The 20,157-nt window shown below is 55.5% G+C and overlaps 4 protein-coding genes across 4 annotated transcripts in view; 3 read left to right on the forward strand and 1 right to left on the reverse strand.

Moving 5' to 3' along the window:
- The window catches only part of P884DRAFT_301755 (molybdopterin binding aldehyde oxidase/xanthine dehydrogenase), a gene marked incomplete at both ends in the record, with an annotated part of 4,300 nt that extends 295 nt beyond the window's left edge, over positions 1-4,005 (forward strand). The window contains 2 exons of the mRNA XM_069444885.1: positions 15-2,219; positions 2,271-4,005. Coding sequence (XP_069295546.1) covers positions 15-2,219; positions 2,271-4,005 — 3,940 coding nt within the window. The remainder of the gene's footprint in view (positions 1-14; positions 2,220-2,270) is intronic.
- Positions 4,006-4,403: 398 nt separating this feature from the next.
- Positions 4,404-10,668, reverse strand: P884DRAFT_206340 (meiosis protein SPO22/ZIP4 like-domain-containing protein; the record flags this gene model as incomplete). Its single annotated transcript, XM_069438711.1, has 13 exons — positions 4,404-4,616; positions 4,689-4,864; positions 5,533-5,915; positions 6,000-6,127; positions 6,175-6,897; positions 6,949-7,089; positions 7,160-7,626; positions 7,897-7,946; positions 8,614-8,801; positions 8,860-9,590; positions 9,655-9,997; positions 10,387-10,409; positions 10,518-10,668. 13 exons carry the CDS (start codon positions 10,666-10,668, stop codon positions 4,404-4,406), a joined length of 3,717 nt encoding a protein of 1,238 aa, XP_069295547.1.
- A 3,377-nt stretch (positions 10,669-14,045) lies between these two features.
- Positions 14,046-15,538, forward strand: P884DRAFT_262551 (uncharacterized protein). Its single transcript, XM_069441672.1, has one exon. It carries the CDS (start codon positions 14,184-14,186, stop codon positions 15,147-15,149), a length of 966 nt encoding a protein of 321 aa, XP_069295548.1. The 5' UTR covers positions 14,046-14,183; the 3' UTR covers positions 15,150-15,538.
- A 395-nt stretch (positions 15,539-15,933) lies between these two features.
- P884DRAFT_301758 (ubiquitin elongating factor core-domain-containing protein) lies at positions 15,934-19,417 on the forward strand (the record flags this gene model as incomplete). Its single annotated transcript, XM_069444886.1, has 4 exons — positions 15,934-16,754; positions 16,812-17,025; positions 17,077-18,476; positions 18,538-19,417. 4 exons carry the CDS (start codon positions 15,934-15,936, stop codon positions 19,415-19,417), a joined length of 3,315 nt encoding a protein of 1,104 aa, XP_069295549.1.
- Positions 19,418-20,157: the final 740 nt, after the last annotated feature.

Consider the following 20,157-nt stretch of genomic DNA (forward strand, 5'->3'; position numbering starts at 1 on the left):
CCCCCCCAAAACAGTGGCTGCAGCGAAGGAGGTTGCGGCGCCTGCACAGTTGTCGTCTCGCAGTACAACCCGACCACGAAGCGGATCTACCATGCCAGCGTCAACGCCTGTCTTGCCCCGCTCGCATCAATAGATGGCAAGCATGTCATTACGGTCGAGGGCATCGGCAACGTTCAGCGGCCCCATCCGGCCCAGGAGCGCATTGCAAAGGGAAACGGCTCGCAGTGCGGCTTCTGCACCCCGGGCATCGTCATGAGCTTGTACGCCCTTCTCCGGAACAACGACGCACCGACCGAGCACGATATCGAGGAGGCGTTTGACGGGAACCTGTGTCGCTGCACCGGGTACCGGCCAATTCTCGACGCGGCGCAGACGTTCAGCGTGCGCAAGGGGCCAGGGGCGGCAAATGGGTGCGGGAACGCCAAGGCGAACGGGGGGAGCGGGTGTTGCATGGAGAACGGCAATGGCGGCGGATGCTGCAAAGACGGCAAGGTGGACGGTGTCGACGATCAGCCCATCAAGAGGTTCACTCCCCCAGGCTTCATTGAATACAAACCGGACACGGAGCTCATCTTCCCTCCGGCGCTCAAGAAGCATGTGTTCAAGCCGCTGGCTTTCGGGAACAAGCGCAAGAAATGGTTTCGCCCGGTGACCCTGGATCAGCTACTCGAGATCAAGAGCGCGTATCCGGACTCCAAGATCATAGGCGGCAGCACCGAGACCCAAATCGAAATTAAGTTCAAGGCGATGCAATATCCCGTCTCGGTATACGTGGGGGACATCCCGGAGTTGCGCCAGTACTCCTTGAATGAGGATTATCTGGAGATCGGCGGCAACATCACGCTAACCGACCTTGAGGGTGTCTGCCAGGAGGCTCTGAAGCACTACGGAGAAGCCCGGGGCCAGATCTTCAAAGCCATCCACAAGCAGCTCAAATACTTCGCCGGCAGGCAGATCAGGAATGTCGGTACACCAGCCGGAAATTTGGTCACCGCGTCCCCAATCTCTGACCTGAACCCCGTCTTCATGGCCGCGGATGCTGTCTTGGTTGCAAAGACTCTGGAGAAGGACATTGAGATACCCATGGCCGACTTCTTCAAGGGTTATCGCCGAACAGCGCTGCCTGCCGACGCGGTCCTCGCTTCCATCCGCATCCCGCTCACACAGGAGAAGAACGAGTTCTTCCGAGCCTACAAACAAGCGAAGCGGAAGGACGATGACATTGCGATTGTCACATCGGCTCTGAGAGTTCGTCTCAGCCCTGATGGGGTTGTCGAGCAGGCCAACCTTGTCTACGGCGGCATGGCACCAACAACAGTGGCGGCTAAGCAAGCAAACTCGTACCTAATCGGACGCAAGTTTGCAGAGCTGGAGACCCTCGAAGGGGCCATGAACGCTCTTGGTCGGGATTTTGACCTCCAGTTTAGCGTCCCCGGTGGCATGGCCTCGTACAGGAAGTCGCTGGCTCTCGGCTTCTTCTACCGCTTCTATCATGAAGTTATGCAGTGGCTCGGGGCAGACGCCGACGCGGAAGCCGTCCCGGAGCTTGAGAGGGACATCTCCACCGGGAAGGAAGACCACACGGCGGCTGCAGCTTACATGCAAGAGACGGTTGGGAAGTCCAACCCACACGTGGCCGCCCTGAAGCAGGTGACTGGAGAGGCCCAATACACGGACGACATCCCTCCCTTGAAGAACGAGCTCTACGGCTGCCTTGTTCTTTCGACCAAAGCGCATGCCAAGCTTAAGTCAGTCGACTTCACCCCGGCGCTCGAGATCCCCGGTGTAGTAGACTATGTCGACAAAAACGACATGCCGAGCGCCCGGGCGAACCGCTGGGGTGCGCCGCACTTCCAAGAGACCTTTTTCGCCGAAGACGAAGTGTACACGGCTGGTCAGCCCATCGGTCTGATTCTCGCAACTTCGGCGGCACGCGCGGCCGAGGGTGCTCGTGCCGTCAAGATTGAGTACGAGGAGCTACCCGCCATCTTCACAATAGAAGAGGCTATTGAAAAAGAGAGCTTCTTTGAGTACTTCAGGGAGATCAAGAAGGGCGATCCCGAGGAAGCGTTCAAGAAGTGCGATTACGTCTTTACCGGGACTGCCAGGATGGGCGGACAGGAGCACTTTTATCTGGAAACAAACGCCTCGGTTGTGATCCCAAAGCCTGAAGATGGCGAAATGGAGATCTGGTCGAGTACACAAAACCCTAATGAAGCGTCAGTCTCCCCTGTCTGGGATAATCATGAGTGGCCGCTAACTGTTAGTAGCCAAGCATATGCCGCACAAGTTTGCAACGTCCAGAGCAACAAGATCGTGGTCAGGGTCAAGCGAATGGGCGGAGGTTTTGGCGGCAAGGAAACTCGATCGATTCAACTGAGCTCCATTCTCGCGTTGGCAGCAAAGAAGACCCGCAGACCGGTCCGCTGCATGCTCACACGAGAGGAAGACATTGTCACCTCTGGCCAGCGACATCCCTTTTTGGGGAAATGGAAAGTAGGCGTGAACAAGGACGGCAAGATCCAGGCCCTTGATCTTGACGTCTTCAACAACGCCGGCTGGTCCTGGGATCTCAGCGCCGCCGTGTGCGAGCGTGCCATGACGCATGCCGATGGCTGCTACATGATTCCCAATATCCACGTGCGCGGCCGCATCTGCAAGACCAATACCGTATCCAACACGGCATTCCGAGGGTTCGGCGGGCCTCAGGGAATGTTCATCGCCGAGACGTACATGTCCGAGGTCGCGGACCGGTTGGGCATGCCCGTCGAGAAGTTCCGCGAGATCAACATGTATAAGCCGGAGGAGCTCACGCACTTCAACCAGCCTCTGACCGATTGGCATGTGCCCCTCATGTACAAGCAGGTTCAGGAGGAGGCGGACTATGCCAACCGCCGGGAGGCTATCACCAAGTTCAACGCTGAGCACAAGTGGCGGAAGCGCGGGCTCGCCCTCATTCCCACGAAATTCGGCATCTCTTTCACGGCCCTCTGGTTTAACCAGGCTGGCGCGCTCGTCCACATCTACCATGACGGATCCGTCCTTGTCGCCCACGGCGGCACAGAGATGGGCCAGGGCCTACACACCAAGATGACCATGATTGCTGCTCAAGCTCTCAACGTTCCCATGGAAGACGTCTACATTTCAGAAACAGCCACTAACACCGTTGCCAACGCCTCGGCCACTGCCGCGTCCGCCTCCTCTGACCTCAATGGGTACGCCATCTACAATGCTTGCGCCCAGCTAAACGAACGTCTAGCCCCATACCGAGCCAAGCTCGGCCCCAAGGCAACCATGAAAGAGCTCGCCCACGCGGCCTACTTTGACCGCGTCAACCTTTCGGCACAAGGCTTCTACAAGACTCCAGAGATTGGCTACACTTGGGGCGAGAACAAGGGCAAGATGTTCTTTTATTTCACCCAGGGCGTAACAGCTGCCGAGGTCGAGATAGACACCCTTACGGGCTCCTGGACCTGCCTGCGGGCGGACGTCAAGATGGATGTCGGCCAGTCCATCAACCCGGCCATCGATTACGGCCAGATTCAGGGCGCCTTTGTCCAGGGTATGGGCCTCTTCACCATGGAGGAATCCCTCTGGCTGCGCAATGGCCCTCTCAAGGGCAACCTCTTCACCCGCGGCCCGGGCGCTTACAAGATCCCCTCGTTCCGGGACATCCCCCAGGTGTGGAACGTCAGCATTCTCAAGGATGTCGAGTGGAAAGACCTGCGGACAATCCAGCGGAGTAGGGGCGTGGGCGAGCCGCCGCTCTTCATGGGCAGTGCCGTGTTTTTTGCCATCCGGGACGCGCTCAAGGCGGCCCGCGCGCAGTACGGCGTGGAGGCCAAGGTGGGCGTCGATGCGAAGGGGGAGGATGGAGATGGGCTGTTGAGGCTGGAGAGCCCGGCGACGCCAGAGAGAATCAGGCTTGCGTGTGTCGACCCCATCGTCGAGAAGGCGCGGGTGAAGGCGAAGGAGGGAGAGATGAGCTTCTTCATCGCTATTTAACCAAGGTGAAGGAGATGGAGGGAACAGGGCACACAGTGATGATGATTAAGGTTGTTTTCCCTGGCTTGATAACACGGCTTTCTTTGGTACAACAGCCGGCGGTGCTTTCGGTTGTGAATGCTCATGTTCAACTTGGTATAGCTGATATGAATGTACAGTACACATAATTACCGTAAGCTTTTTGATCTTTTGCGCCACTGTCTTGGTATATGAGAGAAGTTTGGAAAATTGCAATCAGCAAGGCATTTTGTTAACGTCCGTACATGCATTTTAAGCCTCTGGTTGATGTATACCATCACGACCCAAAGCTGACTGTAATCTCACCAACTCTCGAGTATTTCGGTCACGCAAGCGTATGTTTAACTGGCAGTATACAGCTTCATCCACTCAACAGAAGCTCACCGCGAGTCCCCGTCCAAGTTCAACCGCAGATACTTGTTTTGCAGAATCTCTTCCAGCCTCCCATCGTTGCAGTAATGAGCCAGGTTGATTGCCTTGGTAGCCCACTCCTTGGCGCGCTCGGCCTGATGAGCGCTGTAGCAGTCAATGGCGTGGTTGAAGGAGGTAGTCGCCATCCATTCCAGCTCTTCTTCGGGCCAGCTGCCCTTGCTCTGTTTGGAGTCGTCAACAAGAGCCGTTCCCAGGAGCAAACAGGAAAGTGGAGGAAAACAAAGCCCACTTACCTCACGCAACTCCTTCGCCTTGCTGCAGGCCTCGTCCAGCAGATTCATGGCGAGGCCATCGTCTAGCGGCAGGGTTGCTTGGAACAGGCACCGTGTGTACTTCGCCAGTTTCACTGCGTCAAACCGCTCGAGAGCCCAGATTTCGTTTACTATCTTACGCATTGTCGAGTACAAAACTGATGTTGTCAACATATTGTCATGGATCTCCAATGGGAAAGAGTCATGATACCTTGTCCTGGAGCTTTGGCTCTCAGTAAAGAGTCTGCCATGGCTTGCAGCGCCGTAACACTCTTGCAAGGCACCGCTCTCTGCACAATGCTTCTGAGATCGTCCCACTGGTGCAGGGTGATGGCCGCCTCAAAGTCAAAAGCAAGAAGAGTCGCGTGCTTCCGGAGCATATCATCCCTGCATTGCTCGTCCAGCTGAGCCAGGTGTTCCGGCAACTCACAGTCAAATGCCGCAACATGTTTTCGCATGGTAGCATAATCCTGCCTTTGCTTCTCAAGATTATCTTCTGTCCGAGCCAAGGCGATCAGGGCCGACGAGATGACGAAGTGGGAGAATAGAAGCTTAAGTGCCAGCTCGACTTTGGAGCTGATGTCCGAGGGGAAGTAGCTGATGATGTTGACACATGCCGTGAGCATCCTCACCACGGATCGCAGTTCCCATGCGGCAGTATTCTTTAGCGCCAGGTTGTATGCATTCCTGGCGAACCAGTCTAGTTCGTCGACAGTGAACGACTTATTTCCAGTGGAGCTGATCTTATTCTGCTGATCAAGAGCTGAGACGACTGGAAAACAATCAGCGCAAGAACAGCACAAGGACAAGTAGAATAATACTGTACCAGATTCAAAGCTTTCGCAAAGATCGCTCACAATGCTATCTATGTCCACTCCCGGTCTCTCGGCCAGCAAGTTCAACAAACGGATGGTACAACGGAACAAAGGCGGAAGATGTATGGGGTTCGGCTCCGTGTACTCGTATTTTTCTTGGAGCTTTTTCAAAGCTGCAATGGCGCAGACAATGTCACCAGCCTTTTGGGACTCTGCTATGCATGCTCCAAGATAGTCAACGTGATCTGGCGCTTGAGCTACTGTTTCGAGACAATCCTCGGCAAGGGCTCGGTCTTCGATGCGGACCGCGACCTTGAAGGAAAGGTAGGCTGTCATGGGTTCTTTCCGGCTCTGCGGTGACATTCCGTGAATGATAGATGCCGCTGCATCTAAGCTGTTCCTTGCAAGTGCGCACAAGAGTAACTTCCTTGCACCGTTGTCAGTCTTCGCTTGCGGAACAGTCTAGGAAGCAGTCTACCTTTCCAGTTTCGACCTGTTTGCAGCTCCGCAGTTCCGAAACGAATCATGAAGAGAAAGATGACACCAGCTCTCAGCCAGGTCATAGTTCCCTTGGCTATAGTTCGATTCTAACTTCTTCCAAAGCAACTAAGACACGTTAGCTACGAACTCTTCTAAGAACTGGGGTTGCCTACCGCCTGCGCTGCTGCGGCTGCTTCCGGGCCTAATGACTTCCCCAAACACCCTAGCACGTTTTGTACGGCGTTTACCGTCTCTACAGAGTCCCGCTGGTTTGTGATCATCCACATGCGTGTCACCACCGCTTTCTCCATCCATTCGTCTTTCTCCGCATTGCCCAATGCCATGATAAAGTCATCTAACACGGCACATCCGGAACCTGGGCTCTTGTCATGTAGCTTGCGGATGTGATGCATGATCAGTTTGAACGCTGACTCCGAAAAGGCAAAGTTTCGTATGATGTGACGCAAGACATCGCCGTACGCCTCGCTGTCGAAGACCTCGGAGGGCGATTTTCGAAGCAGCTCGAGCTTGAGCAGAGAGACAACAAAATTATTGCCTGCATCAGCCTCGATTAGATTGACATAGTTTTCGGCTTTCTCGAATCCATCCGTTGTATTGGAGCCTAGAAGAGCGGTTACCAGCGCTTGGAGGATCGCAAGCCGCAACTCAAGGCCTTCGCGAGAGAGATGTTCGAGTTCTTGACTATTGATCACATCGCTTGCCCTCTCAAACCACCTGATCGCAATCGTGAAATCACTCCTATCAGAGAGTGACTTCCCAATCTCGTAGAGTACGTCGGCAAGCCGCTCCGCGTAGGCGGGGGTGAGAAATGGGCGAAAACGTTCGGCTTTGCTGTACATGTGCTCGGCGACGTCAAGCCGATTCTCGACCCAGCACTGAAGCAGTCAGCAACCTACTTCTCCAGCTGCACTCGCGGGGAAACATACCATTGCTGTTCTCATGATGAAGTATTCCACCTCTAAGCACTGGCACTCCCGAGCCTCATCATCCGGAAGGGTTTTCGACATGTCCTGCAGCCATTCCTTATAATCCGTCGTCGTCTGCACCACTTGCCCAGCAATCTTGAGCTCCCTGGCGTCTACGTACGTACAATGTCAGCTTCTCCCCCCACAGGGCCAGCAAAATGGGCTTACCAACACAATCCCGCACGACCTTCAACCCAAGCTTCATCAGCCTCACAATGACCCCAGCTCGCCCCTTCTCCCTCGGCCTCGCTATCCCTAGCAGATGAAACGCGAGTACGCGCCCGTAGAGGTACAACCTCCCGAGCCTCCTGATACCCTCTGCGTTTCCCTGACCGTCCCGACCCTCCACAACACCACCACCTCTCCCCTCTTCTGCACTTTCGTCCTCCTTATCCCTCAGATCATCCTTCAGCGCGCGCCCCAGGCGGGTGCAAACATTCCACAGGCCCGTCGCCAACTCGTCGATCTCCGGATCGCCGCTCACGCCCGGCACGTACGTCTGCTGACACACGTGCAGCTGGCTGACGTGTTCCCCGGCGTCCTGGATGAGGGACGGAGCGTCAGCGAGGAGGATCGCATCGTGTTCGTCCGGGGTCGTCGTGGCCGAGAGGAGGATCTTGCGGAGGCGGACCGCGAACTCTGATCGTTTTTAGTCTCTAGTTAGTTGGGGGCCGCGGCGATAGCAACGATTTCTTTGCAAGAGGTAAATAGGCGGGATGCTGATGGGTGTGGCCTATAGTTGAAATGATGCGTGAAGGGTCTGGGTTGATTGGAAGAAAATGAATAAAACAAATGGAAGGGTGCCATCTCGATCTGAAAGGAAAGATCATGGTGCCTGAGGGCCAGGAGAACCGGCTCGATGGGGAGGAAAACGGTGGTATGACAAGCGTGGAGAGAAGCGAAACATACCGACTGCTGCTTCGATTTTCTGCGATTTAGTTGCTGATTGAGAGGAGTGTCTACCCGTTCGTGTGGAAGGCTTCGCATGTTGAGACATGGTTGAGAGGTCGTTTGAGATGCCAAGGAGTCAATCAGGATCTGCTGAACATCGAGATATGAGGCGAGGACAGAATCTTGCGAGGAGAATATGCGAGATGCAACTAGGGAGACAACCTGGAAGTGGATATTTCTGCCTTGGATGTCCCGTATCAACCGACTACCATCCGGGGAAGGTGCGATGAGAGCAACGTCCACCCGCCGCAAAAAAAAAGGCCTCGCAACCGTGTTTTTTTCGTCTTTCATGTATTTTTCCCCGTGTTGATTGATTGAGAATGCAAACCGCCCTTTTCGTGGTATGCCATGTGGTATCCATGTACGAACCCCGGTATCCTCAAATGCGCCAGAAAACCCAAACAATGCAGATACATACATCCTTGCAGGAGCCATTCCCAGAACTGCGGAGGAGGCAGTTCTCCTGCGATAACGCTGCCTGTGGAGCCCAAAATACAGGACATCTGGAGGGTTGGCCGGCGCTTGGTAGCGATGGTCCGTCGTCCGCGATGCCAGTGATGCGTATATATTTATTGGTCAGGTTCAGGATCGTGGGGAAGGAAGTTTCCAATGATTAAACAGGGGCTGCAACAGTCAGCAACCAGCGGCGGCAGGAAAGGTGGATAACACACGTACATCTTGTGCTCATCCCTGCGGATTCTAAACGAGAAACAGCAGTTGACGGGCTTCCCCCCTTGAGGACTTTTAAGCGAGCAGGCTGTGAGGAGCGTGTCGTGGGCAGGGTCGAATGCGATCGTCCCAAACTCCTCCCAGTACCTGACGTTCGACTCCTCGGTCAAGATCTCGTGGAGGGCAATTTTTCCCTGGAGACGGGTGAGCGACGGGTCATCATCATCTAAAGGGGTTACAGGTTTGACTCACGCCTCGCAAATCCTCGACTGGCACCTTGATAAGCTCGGCCATCTCTTTGTTCCCTCTGAAGATCTCGCCCGTACGCCTCCAGCAGCACGCCGGGACGGCCATGCTCGCAAACACGCGGTCGTAGTCCATCAGCGTCCTCTCAAACCACATCTCGACTAGAACCAGGTCCATGTCGGTAAGGTCCTTGATCTTTTCTCGGAATTTAGGCCGGAAGCGGTCGAGCTGTCTGAGAATCTTTTGTTTTGAAGAGGCGGACACGTGGGTAGCTAGATAATTTTGAAGTCGGGTATACCCCTTTATGTAGTTGAACGGCTTTAACAGGCCAGCTTCGTATTTGGCCTGCAGAACCTGGCGCATGCGCTCTTCTGGCGCATTGCCCGACGGGTCTGCCGCCTGAAGGTAGTATGCCCGCGTCTTATCCGCTGGTAGAACACTGGCAGGTCGGGAGATGGCCTTTCCTTGCTCGGCATTCGGCGCGGACGCGGAGCCTCCCTGGGCCGCGCTCGGTGCGAGCATGGTGTTGCTGCTGCTGGGAAACCCCGAGGCGGCCTCGGCTTGGTTTTGGTCATCGCCCAGGAGCGCCGTGTCATCAAGCAGACTGGTCTGCAGAAAATCATTCAAGAGGTTGAACTCATTCGTCACCTCGGGCGAGATCACATAATTGGAGTGGAAGTTGTGCATATCGTGATAAGGGTTTTGCGAAGCAAGCCAGGCATCAGAGAGACTGGGAACTGCGGAACGGTAAGCATCAGCTCGTGCGCGCCTCGGAGACCCAACGGGGTTCAGGCCACCTACATTGACCCATGCCGCCCAGGGAATTGGCCGCCATGCCGGACACCGGTGTAGGTTGCACGAGCTGGAGGGGGTTACCACTCCGGCTTGCTAATGCCGCGGCATCGAAGCTGCCGGCCTTGTTCGCCTGCCCCGGTCCGTTGCCCATGGCTGAATCAAACGAAGGCGGTCTCATGGCGCCGGCATTCTGGTTGAGAGCGCTTTGTCCTAGGTCGGATTGTTGCGACACAGATTCCTGAGCGGTGGACGGGGCGAGGTTTTTGGATTTTTTCGAATCGTGATCGCGGGGCTCGTCATGGCATAGGTGACCAATATTACGTTTGATGCATCTCGTGCACGGCCTCTCCTGTTTACAAGACACAACCGCAAGTTAACGTTTGGCCGTGTACATTGGGAGGAGAAAGGGCAAAAAAAAATGGGGGGGGGGGCGCGGGAGGGGGGACAACGGTCGCGGATGTGGGATAGGGGAGGGCACATACGAGATCACAGGTCATGTGCTAAGTAGCAGTACACGGTTAGCCACTAGAACGACTCTTGTTTGTATATTGCTGCCGTAACCGGCTGGGAAGAAGCTTGTGTGTCCACTGCGTAGTTCTCTCATCGACGACAGCAGCCCGAGTCGCGCAATCCGCGAAACAGAGAGAGCTTGAGGGGGTGGGGGACCCGGAGACCGAGGGCCGAATGTTGGATGGGTGCTCTGCACGTCCGTCCAGCGCATTGGGATCGGTGACTTACAGATCGACGACAATAGAGACAAGCTGGGGGAAAGAGGAGAGCCGAGTCAGCTTGGCGAAGACAGACAGACAAACACACACGCACAACACGCCCCGGGGGCAGCCGAGACAAGGTGCTACCAAGTCACTCACCATGATTTACCTTGCGCCGCTTCTTGGGAGTCCTGTGAGCGTTGTCCGCGGCAGGCGCATGCTGTTGGTTGGCCTTGGACTCGCTTTCGGGCTTGGAGGGCGCCTTGTCCTCCTTGCCGGACGTCCTCTTCACGGATTCAGTTGCCGTCATTGTCGACGATATAGTGGGTGCGGTTCCCATTGGGTCTCGACGTTACGCAACGGGGCTTCGAGTTCGCAGCTCATTTGAGCAGGGCCGACGGCTCGTCGCAGGTATTGGCGGCGATTCGATGGCCGTTTCCGACGCGGCGGCTGGTGCTCTGTTGCTCGCTTCCGTGCTGCCTACCTAGTGCTGCTGCCTGGTGCTGTGTCCGCCGCGAGCAAAAAGAGGTGCTCTGCACCGCTGCCGTGCTGTTGCGCGTCCTTGGTCCCCTGCTGCACCTTCTGCGCCTGCTGTCTCGGCTGCTCGTGACAATTGTCCGCGGGTTGTCGTCGGCCAAGATAGAGTTGTGGCAAGAACGGTCGCGTCACCTGAGGTTGCTATAATGTCCGGACGGGTATAGAATGCATTGCGCCGTGGAATTGGCCGCATTACATGTTTCGTGGGCTGTCGTGTGCGAATGAACAAGTCGGTTGCTGTGGCTCGAGTCGAGAAATCGCTCTCCACCTCCACTGCGCGGGCCAGGCTCACCTCGTGCGCAGCGGGTGACCAGGGGCGTTCTGACGTGCCAGGCGGGGCGACTTCCATCAGAGGGTCCACCTCTCTAGTGTAGTTGCTACCGCGGGACGGTGTGGGGCCCCAACGCCGTGGTTCGTGGAGCGGCTCAGCTCGGCCCAGAATCCTTCCATTCGGGCAGGTGGGATCTCCCGTCAAGCCCAGCTTCAAGACTCTCGTAAACAGTACTGCATAATCTGTTACAGTTTCGAAGCCTCCACAACACGAAAATTGTCGGCCTGCAACTTATCACTCGCCTCTAAAACTTTTGTCCAGAAAAGCGCCTCGATTGGAAATCATTTTCTGAGAATCGCTCACACCAAGTTCCTTCTTAATTCTCAACTGTACCCAAAGAATGCCCCTCGTACGTCACGTCGAGTCACCTTAGCATCGTGTGAGCTGTTTCCCTTTTCGGTTGGCTAGTCCCCGGGTTCGTGTTCGTCAGCTTGCCGGCCAAGGGTTTTGGTTAGCAGATGATGGCTTGGTTTTCTGCAGGTGCCAGTTCTGCCTGGGACGGTCCTGGGAAGTATTAGCTGGCAGATCGATACCCGTCCCTTTACCCCAATGTTTCGACCACTGCGCGCACATACATTCGCGAAGGTATGAGCAGGCAGAGTTTGTGAGATACGCTCGACCACTGGAGTGTACCGTCTGTGGTTTGGCCGAAAGCACCAACATCCCTCAGCGCCCGAAACGGAAGCGAAGGTTTTGTACTATATTCACAGTTCAAATTGATGAGTACGGTATATACAGTACACATTGCAGCAAACGCGCTATTTTAGTGGTTCTTTGCATGTGCTGATTTGCGAAACGCGCTGAGACACCACAGCCCATGGCTGTGGTTGAAAGTGCTACTTCGTTCCACCCAGCCATCTTTCCGGACCCTCTGAGAACGTTGTTCGCTGCACCTGAAGGATACGGTTATATTCGGAAATCTTTATTCCGATTGCCAGTACGAATCACTGCAGGAGCAAGGAATCAAAATGCAGCCGAACCTATCTCGAGGAATCACATCACGATGAAAATCTTCTAACTCATCTCACGAACGGTTTATACAGGTTATGGATATACAATTTAGGGGGGCTATTACAAGGCTGTTCTTGGGATCCTGTGGTAAATGATATCCGGCCCACGTGCACACAATCATGAAGCCCGACGCAATTTCCCTTCTAAACTTCACCAACTTGCCTTGCAGCTTTCTTCTTGTTCCCCAGCGGTCGCATGCGTACAACTTCCACAGCTTCTACACTGTGGAAGTAGACACTCATCAGCCTAACGCCGATGGTAAGGGTTGGCCCACGTCATGCCGAAAAGAGAACCATTGGTTTCGCCACCAGCGACTTCCGCTGGACCGTGATTGGACGAGCCCCTTTGTATATTAGTTCTACTAACAGTATTGTATGTATAAGTCGACTCCCTTTGTTTTTCGTTCAAACTTCCGCAGATAATCCACGCATGCAACTTTTTGCCGAACAATTGCAGATTGGTTCAACCGGAGAAGGGTAATTCAATGGGAAAAAAAAAAGAAAGTTCGATAAAGATGGAAGAGCAGCCACCACTTTTATGGCTAGGGAAGACATCAAACACTGGTAAATCTGCATCTTCTCTGGGTGTTGATCTACTGCATTTGGTGGCATGGACATGCTTTGGTGGGTTTCCGTGTTCAGTGGCATTGACAACTCATCTAACTCTGGACCTTCGGGCATAGGTGGGTGTTTACTCTACTCCAACAATGGGCAAAATTAAGCACTGCAGGAGATATGGTATGGTTGGCTAAATGTACAAACTCTCATCTCTAGATACGCGATATTCTCTCTGATACGGCGATGCCTACTTGGCCTGACGATGTACAGTACCGACGTACAATGCCTCAACTTCACTGGCCAAGCCTGACATGCAAGTGGTAGTGAAGTAGCAGCTTCGTAGTAGTGCACGGAACCTCAAGCTTGAGAAGATCTTGTAAAATGGAGCCTGAAATGACTGTGAGCTCTGACAAATGTCACTCGCATACTGTTTGGTCGATTTTGTCATTCTTTCATAACAGTGGCCCGCATACGTCGAGTCTATAAAGTGCAGCTGTTAGTTTTGCATCCTGCCGAAAGAGGCAGCAGATGGTATGTAGTGTACATACATACGTAGTACAGCGTATAGTTAATGTGGGGCTGCCTGTGGTTCCGATTTGGCGGGGTGCTTGAGTGGCTCCTTCAAATTGCTGGGGGCAGCTCGGCTTGCACCCCTGTTCCCCCAACACCATTGCTTCTGCCAGTTCGTCCCTCATCATCGGTCCCGAAATCACGGTTCCCTACTGCCGTCTCTCCGAGTTTATTTTTTCCCTGCTACGATGCGCGGAATGTGCCCTACAATTGTATAGTATTTTGAAAACCACTTCCCGCGATTTCAAACACTGCCGTTTTGGCGGCGGATTGGGGGGCCCCGGGCTGTTGTTTCCGACCTCGGCGTCTCTTTCCAGTCGACCGATTCTTCAAACCTAGAGAGCCACAAGCATGGCACCGCCTCCGAATACCCCAGACGAAGGGCTCACAGTAACATTCCGAGTCTCAGTGGATGACGAGCTTTTCAGAGTATCCTCTCCGCATCCAAGCAGCGCTATGGCCGACACGTCACAAAACGGATCGTGCGTCATCAAGCTGGACTACCAGGCTCTCGAGTATATCGACCCTGTCGATGAGACTCTCCTTTGCCCAGTCTGCAAAACACCCTTTTACTCACCAATCACAACACCATGCGGCCACACCTTTTGCGCGGGGTGTATAAATCGAGCGCTAGAGACACAGCCAACGTGCCCGATAGACCGCCAACCGATCAACAAAACACGAGACTATCGGCGGCTTCCCTTGATTGTCAAAGACCAGCTGGACCGCCTCAAGGTAAAATGCCCAAATAAAGGCTGTGACCACCAATGCCCCCGCGAGCTCCTCGAGGCTCACTACGAGCGCCGCTGCGAATTCAGCATGGTCCGATGCCCAGATTCCAACTGTACCCAGCTCATCGCGCGCCGGGACGCCTCCCCCGCGAAAGGCTGCTTGCACATAGATGTCGTCTGTGAGTTCTGCGAGAAGAAAACAACCTTTGCAGAGCTCGATGGGCACCACAACTTTGAGTGCGACGGCGCTATCGTCGAGTGCCCGGATTGCGGGAGAGGTATCGTGCGCCACACTCTGGTCCATCACCGGACACAAGAATGCCTCGAGGGCCATGCACAATGCAAGTGGCATACGGCAGGGTGTAAGGTGGCAGGAAAGCGTGGAGTCGTCCAGGAGCATGAGCAAAGCGGCGAGTGCAGCTTCGAAGTGTTAGGGCGTTTGATCGAGAAGCAGGCCGAGGACCGGAAGATCATCAACGAATTGTCCGAAAGGCTTGCGAGGTTCGAAGCTGCCCAGGCCAGAAGACGCGAGCGGCGGATGACTCAATTATCGGCGCGAGGCGGCCTGTCGCCCGTCGCTGGTTCCTCGCGCAGCGCCGCAGCCTCCAACGTCCCGGACATCACGCTCAATAACAACGCCCCCGTTTCCCTGGACCCTGCAGATGACGGTGCAACAGGGGGCTCGCCAGAGGACTACATGCTGGCGCAGTTCGAGCGGCTTGAGACGCAACTTGAGTTGCTCCGGCAGCAGTCTATAGACATGGATGCGCGCCAGTCTCACCTGATCTTACAACACGCGACACACTTCAGCGAACAGCTTGCCGAGATTGGCAACAAGGTTGGCATCGTTAACATGCACATGTCCTGGCTCATGAGCCTACAGCGGCAACAGCGTGCTGGGTCGTCTGCGGGATCTTCCTCAAATGCCGGGCTGTCTCAGGGGACCGGCAACGGCAGCGTACGGCCGGCATCTTCCGACGACAGCAGCGTCCAATACCCGGGGGACAACCGGCGGCATAGCGAAGGGAGGGGAGAAAGCCTTCACAGGCTGTGAAGATAGGTCGGATCTCAGAATTTATGGTCTTGTGGGTTGCTTGAGTGGTGTTTTGGAGTTGGAGTTCCTGGGAAAGAAAAGAGGGTGGGCGGACAGAATACCTCGGGAGTTTGGCTGCAGGATCTTTGGTCATGATATATAGGCTACGGATCATTCATGGAAGGCGTTAACAGGCAAAGAGGGGCTGTGTTGTACTCCGTACCAGGGACTGGGTATGTCCGTGTGAGAATTAAATTGTGAGGCTACTTTGAAATGTACATGGATGTATGTAAAATAGGCGTCTTCAACCTTGGCAGATCCAGTCGCTTGCAGAGAGACCATGAGAGGCACTGCAGAACTTCAACTCATCTCGTCAAACAACTTCGGACGGCAGATATAACTAACCAGGGTTCAAGTAATATGGGCCTTCAGAGCTGCTCGCCCGATGGATTGCAGGCTACTCTATCGATAAGCATCTTGTACTGTGGCTTAGTAATTGAGCCGATCTTTCACCAGGGATCCGTCTGCTTCTGTCCCACACCAGAGGGGCAGGCAGGCAGTTACGCCCCTCACTGCAGCGCAGGGACGGTAGGCTTCAATCGATGGCGCCCTTTCAGCCTGGAGCTCGGTTTCGGCCCCGCCATGCCATAAGGTTCCCTCTGTCTCGATCTTACATACCTGCCTTCCTCACCTTACACTCTTTAGTTTCTCCGCGCAAAGAGGTCGACTTTTACGCCGGTCCAATCTTTCGATTTTTGCTGCGGGCTTCTCGTCCATATTCCTTTTTTTCTCGAAAACGAGGAAAATGGATCCGAACGAACAACAGCCGCAGCCGCAGCCGCCGCCGCCGGCGACATCAACGCCTGATGCGCCCGACAGAGAAACGATGGAGCGGATCCGCCGGAGGAGACTGGAGAAGCTTGGAGGACCCCCGGGTTCAAGCACGCCCGCTGCAAGCTCCCCAAGCACCGAGACACCACCTGCCGCCCGGCAAAGTACATCCAAGCCCGCGGACGGCAAGTTGGTGTCGAAAGAGGCCGAGAAGCCCGCACCGGGGGATAGCAGGCCCAAGATCGACGTCTCGCCTGCACCCGCAGCAAGAACCTCCCACAGCACCGGCAGCGCCGGCAGCGCCAGCAGCAGCAGACCAGGTAGTGCCAACAACGCAGGCTCCCGAGCTAAGAGGCAGGCATCAGATGTTGACGAGCCTTCAGCGTCGGCGCCTCCCAAGAAGCAGACCACTCCAGCCGCCCAGGAAACGATCGAGGACTACGAAGACCGAGTGCTGTCCAACATCTTCCGTTGCACGGTCGATCCCAACCGCACAACGGACAGCCAAGGCCACAAACTCGCCTTCCTGCCGAACCTCAGTGCGGAGCTCGCGGAAGAGGGCTCGCCGCTCAAGTTGACGACTGGGAGGCTGGAGGAGGCTATCATGGAGGCGGCTACGGCGGTGCCGCACGACCGACCGCTGTTGGATTACTTGCTGCCGTGCTGGAAGCGGGTGGTGAGGACATTAAAAGTGCTTCGCGGCCCGGCACCAGAGAAGGAAGCGCTCCTCAAGGAAGCCAGGCGATTATGCTTCAGCAACTGCATCTTCGCATTGACCGTGCCGGAGTTGTTCAGGTGAGTCTGGTCCGGACGAGTCTGCGCAGCTTGGTGCTGACGCTCTTGACCCTCAAGCCGAGAGCCGAACGCTCTCCACGACACGCTGGTCCCGTATCTGCTGCGGGAGGTCGAGTCGGAAAACGGCCTATGCCTGGACTTCTTCGCGGAGGCCGTCGCCCGTATCGAGGACGACGATTCTATCGCGCCTCTATTCACCAAGGCGATGGCCGACATCAGCGCCAAGCTGGCTACGATGAGCATGAATGATGACTACAAGCCCTGTGTCAACGTGAGTGGTCGGGTGGCCCAGGCTTTTTGTCGCTGTTGCTGACCTCGTCAGGCACTGTTGACGTACTCGAGATTCCCGCCCCTGCTCAACGCCCTGGCACAGCACCCGTGCTTCCAGATGGCACAGTCTGCGCCGGGAATCGAGAAGAACACCATCCTCGGCCCCTTCTTCAGGATATCGCCGCTCCAACCAGAGGTGACAACGGTCTACTTTGCCGGACCGAGGACGATGGACAAGGGCCGCATCCAAACATCGCAAAGTGCCCTGCAGATGACATTGGGAGCACACCAGGCGGATCTCAAGACGATCATCAACGCCTTCATCCGAGCGAGTCCCGAAGCGAGAAACAAGACGTTGGACTGGTTTGCCTACATCATGAACACCAACCACAAGAGGCGTGCGATGCAGGTTGACCCGAACGAGGTTTCCTCGGACGGCTTCATGATCAACGTGACCGTTATTCTCGACACGCTGTGCGAGCCTTTCATGGACAGCACCTTCTCGAAAGTGGGGCGGATCGATGTCGACTACTTCAGGAGGAACCCGAGGGTGGACATCAGGGACGAGACAAAGCTCAACGCGGACCAGGCGCAATCGGATGCTTTCTATGCCAACAAGCTCGAGGGGGAGTCCAACTTCATCACCGAAATTTTCTTCTTGACGTTGGCGGCACATCACTATGGCAGCGAAGCGGCAAACTCCAAGCTGAAAACACTCGACAGGAACATCAAGCATTTCGAGAAGAACCTCGCCATGATGGAGGCGGAGCGGCAGAAACTGGTCAACCGACCGGATCAGCTCCGGATCTTGGACGCGGCGATCCAGCGCCACACTAGCGTGCTGGAGCGGTCCATGGCGATGAAGTACTCGATCGAGGGTATCCTGTTGGAGCAGAAGATGCAGAGCCGGTCGCTGCAGTTCATGCGCTACGTCGCCATCTGGCTGCTTAGAGTTGCCAGCCAGACCGAGTACACACCGGACAAGCCACTCAAACTCCCGCTGCCTGCGAACCAGCCCGAGGCGTTCAAGTGCCTGCCGGAGTACGCGCTGCAGGACGTGGTCGACAACTTCAAGTTTGTCTTCCGCTACATCCCGCAGATCATCCTCTCGGCGGTCGGCGATGAGATGATCGCGCTCTGCATAACCTTCCTGGAGTCGTCCGAGTACATCAGGAACCCCTATCTCAAGTCGTCGCTCGTGACGCTGCTGTCCCACGGTACCTGGCCGACATACCACCTCAAGAAGGGCGTCCTGGGCGATCTCATGACCAACACCAAGTTTGCAAACGACTATCTGCTGCACGCGATCATGAAGTTCTACATCGAGTGCGAGTCAACGGGTGCACACACGGCATTCTATGACAAGTTCAACATTAGATACGAGATCTTCATGGTGATCAAGTGCATCTGGACCAACGACGTGTACCGGCAGCAGCTGGTCCAGTCTAGCAAGTGAGTGGGCACCTCCGTGTTAGGGTGGATATTGTCGGGTTCTTTTGCTGACGTTGAACAGATCGAACCGCGCCTTCTTCGTCCGCTTCGTCAACCTTCTGATGAACGACGCGACCTATGTCCTCGACGAGGGCCTCGGCAAGTTCCCCAAGATTCACGATCTGCAGGCCCGCCTTCGAGACCCAACCCTCTCGCAAGAGGATCGCGAGAAAGCGGAAGAGGAGCTCCGGACCGCCGAGGGCCAAGCGACCTCATACATGCAACTGGCCAATGAAACGGTCAGCATGATGAAGCTGTTCACCACAACCATCACCGAGGCTTTTACGATGCCGGAAATCGTCCAACGCCTGGCTGGCATGCTCGACTACAATCTCGAGACCCTGACGGGACCCAAGTCCAAGATGCTCAAGGTCGATAATCCGGAGAAGTACTTCTTCAACCCAAAAACGCTCCTTCCCGAGCTTGTCGACATCTATCTCAACCTCGGTTCATCCGCGTCCTTCATCGAAGCCGTCGCCGCCGACGGCCGCTCCTACAAGCCTTCGACCATGATCACGACGGCTCAGATTCTCCGCAACAAGCACCTGAAGGATGAGAAGGACATCCGGGCGTGGGAGGCGCTCTCGGCAAAGATCGAGAGCGCGAAGGAGGCACTGGACCGCGCCGACATGGATTACGACGACGCTCCACCCGAGTTCGAAGACCCCATCATGGGCATCCTGATGACGGACCCCGTGAGGTTGCCGTCGCGGCATGTTGTTGACCGGTCGACGATCACGCAGCACTTGCTGAGTGATCCGAAGGATCCGTATACGAGACAGCCGATGACCATCGAAGACGTCGTGCCGGATGTGGAGTTGAAGGAGCGGATCGAGGCGTGGAAGGCGGAGAGGAGGAGGGCCAAGGCCATGGGGGATGATGCTATGGACACGACGGAATGAGCTGGTCTCGAATTTTTTTTTGGAGGGGGGGAGAAGGGGGGGAGAGCGACTGAGAGCTTGGGGTTCACGATGAGCCATGGGATGTTTGTCGCTCGGCTGGGCTTGGTCGGTCTTGTATGGTGTCTGCTATGCCGGAGCTCGTAGGCCAGCGGCCCGCATATTCCATCCTTTGGAACTCGGGAGTTGCGGGCGGGATCACTGAAGGTATCCTTTTCGCGTATTGCATTTGCATGTAGAGAGGGCTCAAACAGACTTTTGTGTACGGAGCCACTCGAGTCAAACACGTTTGGCCCTGTTCCGCTGAACTCGATCGTCAGAGTAGTGTGATGTTACTGCTAGGTGTGACATTCAGACGGAGAAGAGGCTCGTCATATGCCCTGACCTCTGTAGGAATCAGGACTTCCTCCTCGATGTACTCTCATCGCGACCGGCTGGTAACTTCTGCCACCACACCTTAATGCAGCCGTTACACATTGCATCAGAACCATTCAGGAGTCGAACTCCGAGGTGATGACGCCGGCCCGTCCACCAAGTTTTCGCACACGCTCTTAGGATGTCGACTCTCGTCGTCTGTGACCTTCCCGGGCCCGTCATGAACTCCCTTCCACAAGCTGATGATCCCCACCGCTCTCTTTCGGGCCCCGCCCTCACCTCCCGGCGGAGGACAAGTCGCGGCGACGTGCACGCACAACTCGGTCAGCGGCGCCACATGCCCTACGCAGAATCTGGGTCGGAAACAA

This window comes from Thermothelomyces heterothallicus (genome assembly GCF_042370625.1).
Source record: "Thermothelomyces heterothallicus CBS 202.75 unplaced genomic scaffold P884_scaffold_21, whole genome shotgun sequence".
Classification (NCBI taxonomy): domain Eukaryota; kingdom Fungi; phylum Ascomycota; class Sordariomycetes; order Sordariales; family Chaetomiaceae; genus Thermothelomyces; species Thermothelomyces heterothallicus.

Coding starts and splice junctions, on each gene's coding strand:
- P884DRAFT_262551 (XM_069441672.1), top strand. CDS start 14,184: ATGGTCCGATGCCCAGATTCCAACTGTACCCAGCTCATCGCGCGCCGG.